This window comes from Trematosphaeria pertusa (genome assembly GCF_010094035.1).
Source record: "Trematosphaeria pertusa strain CBS 122368 unplaced genomic scaffold BU26scaffold_3, whole genome shotgun sequence".
In the NCBI taxonomy this organism is placed as follows: domain Eukaryota; kingdom Fungi; phylum Ascomycota; class Dothideomycetes; order Pleosporales; family Trematosphaeriaceae; genus Trematosphaeria; species Trematosphaeria pertusa.
This window is the reverse complement of record NW_022987214.1, coordinates 1,698,066-1,708,727: the sequence shown is the minus strand read 5'-3', so window position 1 is coordinate 1,708,727 and position 10,662 is coordinate 1,698,066. Positions and strand designations below refer to the sequence as shown.

Here is a 10,662-nt window from a genome sequence, read left to right as displayed (position 1 = left end):
AGCACCCGCTTGTGAGTCTCCATTACTTGCACCTCCAGCTCTTCCGCCCTATCCCACCAGCCTTTGTTCCAATACGTCGACGCCAGGTTGCCCATGCTAGCCAGCGTGTTTAGATGCTCTGGGCCTAGCACCTGCTTTTGAGTCTCCATTACTTGCACCTGCAGCTCTTCCGCCCTATCCCACCAACCTTTGTTCCAATACGTTAACGCCAGGTTGCCCATGCTAGTTAGCGTGTCTGGATGCTCTAGGCCCAGCACCCGCTTACGAGTCTCCATTACTTGCACGTTTAACTCTTCAGCCTTGTTCCACTGGCCATTCTCCTTGTACGTCAACGCCTGGTTGCTCATACTAGCTAGCGTGTCCGGATGCTCGGGCCCAAGCAACCGCTTGCGAGTCTCCGTCACTCGCGAAAAAGCCTTCTCCGCCTCATTCCACCGCCCGTCCTCGTACAGACACAGCCCCAGTTTCCACAGCAAACTAGTTCTGGCCTCGTCATCATCGCCGGTAACACCGCTGTCTAACGCGTAGCTAGCATGTGCTAGATACTTTCTCCACGTCGTCCTATTCTGAGGTTCGTCGTCCGGAAACACTTCGCTGAGTCGCAAAATAGCTCGCTCCGTTGACTGCGCGAGCAACTCTTCCTTCCGCAGCCAGTTCCGGGTCGCTAAATGCACTAGCCGATGAAGATCGAGGCACTCGTCGGCCGGTCCTATATGAACAAAAGAATACGCCGTGAGTATACCGATTGCATCTACTTCCTTCTTCCGCGACACTCCTGGTGGAAGAAGAGACTGCGGAATGTCCTTTGGCTCAATACAGGCCATGAGCGACAAGTAATCGGCCGCCAGCCTATCGCGCTGCCGGATTTGGTCAAAAGAAATCAGCCATGTCGTGGCTACCGGATTATTGATGTCGCGATACCTCCAGTCGTCTTCAAAGTCCTCGCTGAGAAGATCAATAACCTCCTCTTCCTGTTCGGCCAGGAGCGACAGATAGTCCGCGAGCGATATCGCATTCTCGTTGATGTACGCCGCTGCCTGAACAATGGCTAGCGGAAGGAAGGTGAGCTGCGAAAGCAGTGCGCTTGTTTCTTGTCCATGGTGAACGAGACCCGGGTTGATCAGGCACTTCCCTAGCAGTTCGGCAGCCGCATCTTCTCCCATGGCCGGAACGTCCACCACGTTCGGTTGCGCGAGCTTGACTGCTATCTTCCTATCGCGCGTCGTGAACACGACGGTTCCTTGCTTGCTCTTCGGGAGGTAGTCGACTAGAGGGCGCGGTCCATGCCCAGGCTGCTGGCCAGCAGTCTTAGGGATCCACATGTCCAGGTCGTCGGCGTTGTCGAACACTAGCAGCCACTGCCCTGTGCTTTCTTTGCTTAGATGTGCCTGTACCAGTCTCTTCACGTCTGCCTTGTCATCTTCACCCCCGGGTATACCCAGCTGCCGGGAAACGTCCAGGTAAGATTGGTGCAGGCTTTCCACGTTGACTGCGGAAATCCAGATGAACGAGCAGTGCTTCTGCTTGTCGGCGACACGGTACAGCAGTTCGGTGACTAGCTGGGTCTTTCCTACACCTCCGAGACCGGTAATGGCGAGCTTCGCGGCATGATGCGTGCCGAACAGCATCTCTTCGAGCCGAGTCAGCTCAGGTTCGCGGCCGGTGAAGCGGGGGTTCCGCTCGAACGGCACGAGCCATGCTAGATCTACGAGAGGCGTCTTTGGCTGCTTGGAGGAGGATAGTTTTAGTTGATCCTGGAAGAGCGCGCTCAGCTGCTGGTTTTCGGAGTACTTCTCGAGCTCCCGAAAGAGCCGCCGAAATGCATGATGCTCGCCCTCGCCGTAGATGGCTTCCATGTGGATATCGAAGATTCCAAGCAGAGAGTACACTTTGTCTTCGGGTCGCTTGGTTGATCTGTTTGCTGCCCACGACATGCGCTCGTCGGTAGGAAAGTGAGGCAGCGGCTCCCCTCGAAGCGCATGGACAGAAATGCCGGTAACCTGGTGAATCTGCTTCTCTAGCGACTTTCTGTCCCCGAGCCGCTCACGCTGTTGCGAGAAAAATTCGACGCATCGGGGAGCAATGAGCTCTTGCAGCGTCCAGCCTCGAGTGAACCACCGACTGTTCCGCAGCTGGGAGTCTCTGTCGCCCTCGCTCGTAGGAGTCGAGACATCTGCAAGGAAAACATAGCACTTGGCGGCATTCTGGTACCACCGGAACATGGAGTTGATGCTTTCAGTAAGCTCGGCGGCGCTTGTCTTGTCGATGCAGCAGGTGTCTATCCAGCAGTAGTCCAGCCGGTCGTTCTTGGCTTGGGCGGCGCAGAAGCGGAGCTTGTCGTAGCCAGCCTTGGCGCTTCCGGTGCCGTCTACGATGTCCTTGTACGTGACTTCATCGCCGTCGCGTCCCCAGGTGTGCGAGAGTATGGCGTAGCGAGGGGCCTCGTCTTCGGCAAAGTCGGCCAGGCTGAAGCTGGGGCCGTCGTCGAGTCGTAGAAGGCGCATTGTCACACTGGATGTACCGGTTAGAAGGCGTGGGCCCCACAAGCACGATTATTTGAGCCACGACACCGGAGCCGATCGGACTGGAGACGAACAGGCGGAGGTGTCCGCAGGCACTTGAGGTTGGGATGTCTTGGGGACATGCTGGGCTGAAGGCAGGCGAGAGATCAGAAGATGCGTGGCCGCCAAGCTCAGCAACGGCACAAATTCCCTCCGACGATGAACGAGCTGCCAGCCTCTCGACATCGCGACTTTCTGCCGCAGCTGCTGAGATGTGCGTGTTAAACGCACCATTTGATACGCTTCCTGTGCCTCCTTTGCGCCGAAAATGCGACGAAAGCTCATCTCTACCATCTAGCAGCAGGCCACGAAGGACTGCCTGCATTCCTGTCCATCAATGCGATCCATCTTCTCGTAGGAAAACCGAGCAGTATTTTCCCATCCCTCGTACGGCAATCTCGTCCTCCGTGCCTTGTTGGCCTTCGCTCCCGCTGGCGCAGGGCCTCTGGGCTTTCGACCACGCTTGCCTCGAAACCGCCGCAGCTTCTTTCGCAGCGCGATTCGCCCGTTCCTCCTCAATGACCTCGTAACTCATAACTTTCGCCTTCCCTACTATCGCTGCCCTGGTCGATCGGCGAACTTTGGCTTCGTCGTTCTCTTTGAACAAGAGTCGATATTCATCCGCAAGCGGGGGACGCTCGTTAAGGGACATCTAGGCGGCGTTGGCGAAGTTCCAGGCGCATGGCTGTCCTGTTCAGTCATGCCATGCAGCGGCGTCAAAGCCTCTGCTGTCACCAATGTCTGAACACCTCGTCTTGCAGATTCACCTTGTCGGCTTTCCCAACGGTTAGCTCAGCGGGGCCCTTCTGGATATCTCTGAGGACTGTCTGGGTTGAACGGAAACAAGCCGGCCTTGGTCTATCCGGCTTTGATGTTCCTAGGTGTGAGTGCCTTTTCCCTTGCAGGACTGTAGAGAGATGCAGAACGCTCCTTGCCAACGGTGTTTGCCCCGCCTCAGTACAGCCATTCAACCTTATCCTGATAGGCTGCCTTTAGTGAACCAAGCACTCCAATATCTGGATCGAAGAATCTAGGCAAGGAGTGGAATCAGAAGGTCAGATAACCCAACCCGGCAGACCTTGCTTTCACAACGCACAATCGCCACTCTATGAAGTGCAAGATTGCGCATCGAGGGAAGGAGTTCTCACACGGAAGTCACCAGATACGATGAGCGCAAGAAAAGGGGATGACTCGTGGAGAACATGGAAAAAGGCAGCTTTCCTGACGACATTGCAGACCGGCGCTAGTCCCTGAGCTCGAACCTAGAAAAGGAACAAATGCGACGAATGCGACACAACAGGATGAAAATAGTACCTACACCTGTCTAAAATCCCCGTTTCCCGATCGGACGACTACGCAAGGGGTTCAGCGTAGTCAAGATATCCATCCGCCCTCAGCCTAGTCCCTTAGCTCAAACCCGCCAGCCCCTGGGACACTCTCGTATACTCACGCCAACAACGTCACCAAGGCCAAACTCCATTCCAAGCTTTCCGCATCATCCCTCCTCCTCGCGCCACCCACGTTGCTGTGTAACACTCTCCCTCGTGTTCCCAGACAAGCACCCGCCAATCAATCCACCACGAAGCTTACCCTCGGACCGTCCCGCATCCCTTAATCCCCGATACGGGCACCCCTTCATAAAACGCACGTCATTGGGCTTCGCCGATTAAACAAGTCTGCCCGCGCGAATGTTTGTTTGAGCGCGCGGAACCCACCGACCTACTCTTTCGGGAAAGGATGTTTCGCTGCGTTTCGAAGGTGTGGTTCCACGGACCTTCTGGATTGGGGCGACGATCGCAGCCCACCTGGCGATAAAGTCCGAGGGACACGAGAGGATACGAAGGGTGGGCGGAAATAGCGGCAGGCAAGAGGAGAAAAAGAGGAAAATGGACGGGTAGGGTACACATGGTGGAGGCATAGTGTGTGATTTGGAGAGGTAGAGGAGTAGGGAGATGGAGATCGTCGTCTGTGCTCGCTAACCCTTGGGCTACACACAATGCCAGCCAACCCGCCCATGTATCCCCCAGAGCTCCATGTATATAAGGTACGCGATGCTCTCGCATCTCTGCTCTACCCACCACTCAATCCCAATCCAATCCAACACCTACGACAATGAAGCTCCTTTCCCTGCTCCCGGTCATCGCGGGCACCGCCCAAGCCGCCGTCCAAGGCTTCGACATCTCGCACTACCAGAGCTCCGTTGACTTCGCCGGCGCCTACAGCTCGGGCATGCGCTTCGTCTACATCAAGGCGACCGAAGGCACGACCTACACCGACCCCAAATTCTCTTCGCACTACACCGGTGCTACTAACGCCGGCTTCATCCGAGGCGGATATCACTTCGCACGCCCTACCTCTTCCTCCGGCGCCGCGCAGGCGCAGTACTTCGTCGCCCACGGCGGCGGCTGGTCCGGCGATGGCATCACACTTCCCGGAATGCTGGATCTCGAAGGCGATTGCGCGGGCCTCTCTACGTCCAGCATGGTGAGCTGGATTTCCAACTTCAGCAACGAGTACCATTCTTTGACGGGACGCTATCCTGTCATTTACACGACGAACTCTTGGTGGACCTCCTGCACGGGTAACAGCGGATCCTTCCACGATACGTCGCCGCTTATGCTGGCCCGTTGGGGTAGCTCGGCTGGTACGATTCCGGGAGGTTGGCCGTACTATACGATCTGGCAGTACAAGGACAGCAATGCGTATGGCGGGGATTCGGATGTATTCAATGGCGATGCGACGCAGTTGAAGAAGCTTGCTACAGGCTGATTGGATTGGATGCAAAGGCCTAGCCCGGTGTCCTCGGTAGTCAGAATACATTCGTTCATGCGGTTTTATGTGCTTAGCCCTAGACTGCCCTCCCCATATCCCGCTCGTCATCTTTACTCTTCCTGCCATCGCTGCTCTCGTCATCGTCTGAGTCACTGAGTAGGCCATCCCATGCATTCTCGTCAACGGAATCCGCGTCCTCCTCTTTGTCCGCGTCTCTGTCAACTTTGACATTGACAAACAAAACCCATAATCCGAGGTCATATGAAACCCTACAAATCCCTGTTGCAACGAAAGCAGCCCAGAACCTGTCGTTGCCCGCCAGAATGCCGGTGATGGAAGGCCCGACGCTCATCGACAGGGTTCTGAGCATCGATGTGATACCCATGGCGCCCGTTCGCTCTTCAGGTTTGACGACCGCCGCAATGAAAGCTGTGCGTGGGGCCTGGTCCATCGAGTTCAGGGCTGCGCGGAATAGGAGGAGGCCGACTGTCCACCCAACGCTGCTTGGTAGTGGAATGAACGCGCTTGCGATAGAACTTGGCAAATGAGTGAAAACCATGGTATTGATAAGTCCAATATGCTTCGATAGCGGTCCCGCGAAAATCGAGCTAACAGCGCAAAGGAACTGACTCGCGGAGGTGATGTCGCCCAGCGTGGATTTGCTGAGATGGAACTTCTGATCGACGTAATAATTCATAAGCGAATATGGAGTCATGCCATCGGCAAGGGAGTCGACGGCGAGCAGGATCCAGAGCTTGTACATTATGTTGCGAGTCGGCTTCGAAATCTGGCTGAAGTATGACTGCTTTTGCTTCTGCTGGGCCCGGATATTTTGCGATCTCTGGGCTTCATTCTCAGGCTCACGGCCAAAGCCATCGGTCGTGGAAGGCGTCATAGCCTCTAGCAGCACCTCCTCTTCTTCGCCATCTCCGCCTCCTCGCCCTCTCTCTTTCATCTCAGATCGCTTCTCGCCCGCAGCTTCGCATCTCTTGCTGAGCCCCAAACACAGTATGAAGCCGACCAGCCCGAAGCCTGTATATCCCCAGAAGAGGACGTGGTATGCTTTCTTGACATCCCCGCTGCTTCTCTCGACCCACTGAACGACGCGGCCTGCTGCTTCCGAACCAATCGCTCCCGCCATCGTAGTAGCAGTAACGTACCAAGCCAACACATCACTCCTCGTCCGCTCATCCGTAAGTCCGCTCAGCACACTCTCCTCCACCGCTCTGAACGGTCCGCAGTCGGCGCCCGTAACACTGATCACGCCAAATACCGCTGCGACAAGAAGGATCCAGAAATTCTCGCTCAAGGCAAACGCAGTACCTGAGACCATCATCATCGCACTCCCGAAAAGCAGTATCTTCCTCCTGCCTATCTTATCCGCAACGAGCGTCAGGAACAGGGAGAGGACGACATCGCCGAGAAGCGTTAGCGTCATGAAGGCTCCGATACGCGTGTCCGGGAAGTGCAGGGAGGAGAAGAAGAGCGCCAAAATGAGAGAGGGGATGCCAGCGCTGAACATGCGCAGAGAACGGAGCGTGATAATGAGGTAGGCATCAAGGCCCGTGGCGTGGAGGGAGTGGACGCCTAAGAAGTGGGCAAAGCGGGAGAGGACAGTGGGGGCCATCATGAGCTGATACGATGCGGGGTTTTCGCATCGGTAGCCCAAACGCGGGCACACGACTCTATCTCATGAACAGGTGGATGGAAGATGCAGAAGATAATAAGAAAGATGAAGCAAAGAGTTGAGAAGGAAGAAAGATTCAGGACATCTGCAGGGCGATCCAGTAGACGCCATCGGCGATAAGCTCTCACTACTGCACATTCTAGCCTTCACGCGGATTAGCCCTTACCACCATACCAACTTTGTCTTGGTTTATCGAGCGTCTTTCTTATGGTTGGTGTATCTTCATGTTAAAGCCGACATTGTTCCCGGTGGTGTGCGAGATCGGAAGGATTTTGAGACCGAAGTACCCCGCAGTGAGAGGCTAACCGATTACGTTATAAACTTAGAAACCATGTGCTTTACATCGAATCTTAGAATTAAATTTATATCTGCTCTTTATTTTCTTAACTCTTCTCTCTAACGTACTTCACGGGCGAAAGCCTTACACGGGCGAACCCCCCACGATTTCTTGGCAAGGAAAATCAACGAAAATCAACCCGTTTTTCTTAAATAACTAAGCAAAACTTTAATATTTTTCTATATAAAAATTTATATATATATTCTTTATAGTATATTACACCTGCTACTAAAGTTGCACTAAGATATATTACGTAATTTAAAAGCTATACATATTTAACTAACTTTTAAGAAAAGATCTACTTTTCTTCTAGTAAGTACTATTATATCTCTATAATAATCTATAAAACTTATAGTATATAGTATTTATAACCTAATAAAGGTTTCTAGAAAACTTCTATAGAGCTAGCTCTTCTAGGTATAGCGTAATAAGAGATAGAAGTTAGAAAAATATCTTCTTTAGAGTTTTCTCTTCTAACTATATATATATATAGTTAATCTAGCTATAAATCTTATTATTATATAAATTATAGTAGACTTTAATTATATAGAGCTTATTAACTAATAATATACTAGCTTTAAGTAGTTATTTAAAAGTAAAGCCTTTTTATAGTATAGTATAAAAAGATAGAAATATACTAAACCTATCTTAAAATTATTACTTCTAAATATATAGAAGACTTATAAAATATATTAGCTTATAATATATAACTTTATATAGCTAGATTATTAATATATATCTATAGTTAGAGAAGAAAAGTCTAAAAAGAGTTTTTTAAACTTCTATCTCTTATTACGCTATACCTAGAAGAGCTAGCTCTATAGAAGTTTTATAGATTATTATAGAGATATAATACTACTAACTAGAAGTAAACTAGATTTTTCTTAAAAGTTAGTTAAATACGTATAGCTTTTTAATTACGTAATATATCTTAGTATAACTTTAGTATAAAGTATAATATACTATAAAGAATATATATATAAATTTTTATAGAAAAGTATTAAGGTTTCGCTTAGTTATTTAAGAAAATCTTGTAGATTCTTGTTAATTTTTCTTGCTAAGAAATTGTAGAGAGTTTAGTAATATAGAGAGTTTAGTAATAAAGTATATTAAGCTTATAGAAATTAAGTAAAAGCTCTCTACTACGTATTATCTATAAACTAATAGAAATATAGAGATTATTAATTAATATCTTAACTAGTATCTATAACATACTTTAATATAACTATATCTACTAGACTTATCTCTTAGTAGTCTATAGTAGAGAAGGTAGAGTAGTAGTTAAGGTAGCTACTAGTATCTAAAAACTAGATAAGAAAGAAATCTAGATAGCTACGTATATAGACCTACACTCTAAAAAAGAAACTAGCTAAATAGTAATACCTAAACTAGTTAAAGAAGTATATAGTAAAGTATATTATACTAAACTATAGAATTAGTATACTATTAGATACTAGTACTATTAGAAATAATATTAAACTATAGAATAGGTAGTCTATTATTCTAACTACTATACGCTTAACTATAGATAGTATTTCTTAGAATAGAAATATCTATACTATAGTAAGAAAACTAAAAATAAATATATAAAACTCTATTAGACTATATACTTACTAGAATAATATCTAGTATACCTAGTAGAAAAGAAATAAAGGTTAGTACTAGCTACTCTTTTAAAGTTAAAAAACTAGTAGGTCTTTAGACTAGAGGTCTAGCCTAGAAAGGCTCTATTTATAATAGTCTAGTTTAGAATTTACCTTAGGTTACATAACCTTAGGTTACGTAATTCTATTACGTAACCTAGCCTAGCGCCTTAGCGCTCGGCATCTTTGTATATAGAGCCTCTAGAAGTAGCCTTCTACTTCTTACCTTTAGATAGCTAAATTTAACCTAACCTACTCTGCTAGCACCTCTTATTCTTACAGCTTGTAGAGATAGTGCTACCTGTAGCTAACTTACCTAGCTAGGTGTTTAGGGACGCTTATAGTAGTAGAGACTGCAGACCTAGCCCTTATATTATCTAAAGGTTAATACCTCTTTAGCTAGAGACGGCGGTATAATATCTAGCTAAACTAAGTAGCCTTATTAAGAAGCGTTTACTAATAGCTAATACTAAGAATTAGAGCTACAAGAGCCTAGTCGCTTATCTAGAGAATTGTAGCTACAAGAGCTCTAATTACTTATCTCTTTAGTACTGTATAAGACTACTAGTAGATCTAGTTAGTAGTAGAAAGATACTAGCACTAAGCTAAAGAGAGCTATTAAGAGCTCTATATATAGAAGAACTTCTATAGAACTTCTACGTGTAGAAACTCTCTCTTCTCCTCCCCCCTTTTACAAATTACGAAAAATTAATAATTCTCTACTCTACTAGCAGAGCTAACAACTCGCTGCCCTACTAGCAGCTAAATACCTCTCCCCTTTGCCTCTTTCTTAATTAAAAAGCCGAACAAATCTGAACACTATAGAAGAACTCTCGCGAAGCTAATCTAGAGGCAGGACCTTAGCTCTATAATATCTCTTTACTCTAATAGTTCTTAAATCTAGAGTAGTAAACCTACTAGTAGAATATACTAATTAATATTTCTATTATAAAAACTCTGTTTAGTAATACAACGCGATAACTAATAAGAATTAGAATAATAACTTTAACTAGAAGCTTATAAGGCTCTACTAGAGCTTAGTAATACTAGAGCTATTATTAGTCTTAGGTTTATATATACTCTCTACCTCTACTAAAGAGCTTTAAGAGCTCTTTCTAGAAACGCTAGCTAAAATTATTAATAAAATAGTTAGCTAATTATATATATAATAGGTATATAAATAATAAATCTATATATATTACTAGATTACTACTAACGCTCTTACTAAGAGAGATAATATATACGTGAGATATTAGATATAGGCTACTACTCTAGCTAAAAAAGACGCTAAAATCTAGTAACTATAAGCGTAATTAACCTACTCTAGAGACTAGATACTACCTGCTACGCTAGTTTAACGCGTGACGTGTTTCTCTATAATACTAATTATACGTGATTTAAGCGTGTTACTACTAGAGAATTTAATCTTAGGTTCTTACCTCTCTATATACTAGCTAGCTATACCTCTAGCGTTATAAGCGTATAAGAGCTAACTAACGCACTCTACTAAGTTTCTAGATCTACCTCTATTATTAGATAGTAAGAGTATTACCTTTAAGTAGTAGAGAGATAGCTTATATAATAAACTTTAAGTAAACTAGAATTAGTATACTAGAGATACGCTAGAGAATACTAAGAAAACTATTATTACCTATATCTATA

At 47.0% G+C, this 10,662-nt stretch overlaps 3 protein-coding genes across 3 annotated transcripts in view; 1 reads left to right on the top strand and 2 right to left on the bottom strand.

Annotated features, from left to right (window-relative positions):
* The window catches only part of BU26DRAFT_221503 (HET-domain-containing protein), a 3,533-nt gene extending 893 nt beyond the window's left edge, over positions 1 to 2,640 (bottom strand). Inside the window, exon 1 of the mRNA XM_033820759.1 lies at positions 33 to 2,640. Coding sequence (XP_033688365.1) covers positions 33 to 2,504 — 2,472 coding nt within the window. The 5' untranslated portion in view covers positions 2,505 to 2,640. The remainder of the gene's footprint in view (positions 1 to 32) is intronic.
* Positions 2,641 to 4,576: 1,936 nt separating this feature from the next.
* On the top strand, positions 4,577 to 5,532 carry BU26DRAFT_221446 (glycoside hydrolase family 25 protein). The gene has a single exon (XM_033820757.1). It carries the CDS (start codon positions 4,674 to 4,676, stop codon positions 5,328 to 5,330), a length of 657 nt encoding a protein of 218 aa, XP_033688364.1. The 5' UTR covers positions 4,577 to 4,673; the 3' UTR covers positions 5,331 to 5,532.
* BU26DRAFT_221454 (major facilitator superfamily MFS_1) lies at positions 5,370 to 7,363 on the bottom strand. The gene has a single exon (XM_033820758.1). It carries the CDS (start codon positions 6,961 to 6,963, stop codon positions 5,410 to 5,412), a length of 1,554 nt encoding a protein of 517 aa, XP_033688363.1. The 5' UTR covers positions 6,964 to 7,363; the 3' UTR covers positions 5,370 to 5,409.
* Between the last annotated feature and the right edge of the window lie 3,299 nt (positions 7,364 to 10,662).

What these genes read in the sequence shown, in the direction of transcription:
- BU26DRAFT_221454 (XM_033820758.1), bottom strand. Translation starts at nt 6,963, where the DNA reads ATGATGGCCCCCACTGTCCTCTCCCGCTTTGCCCACTTCTTAGGCGTC.
- BU26DRAFT_221446 (XM_033820757.1), top strand. Translation starts at nt 4,674, where the DNA reads ATGAAGCTCCTTTCCCTGCTCCCGGTCATCGCGGGCACCGCCCAAGCC.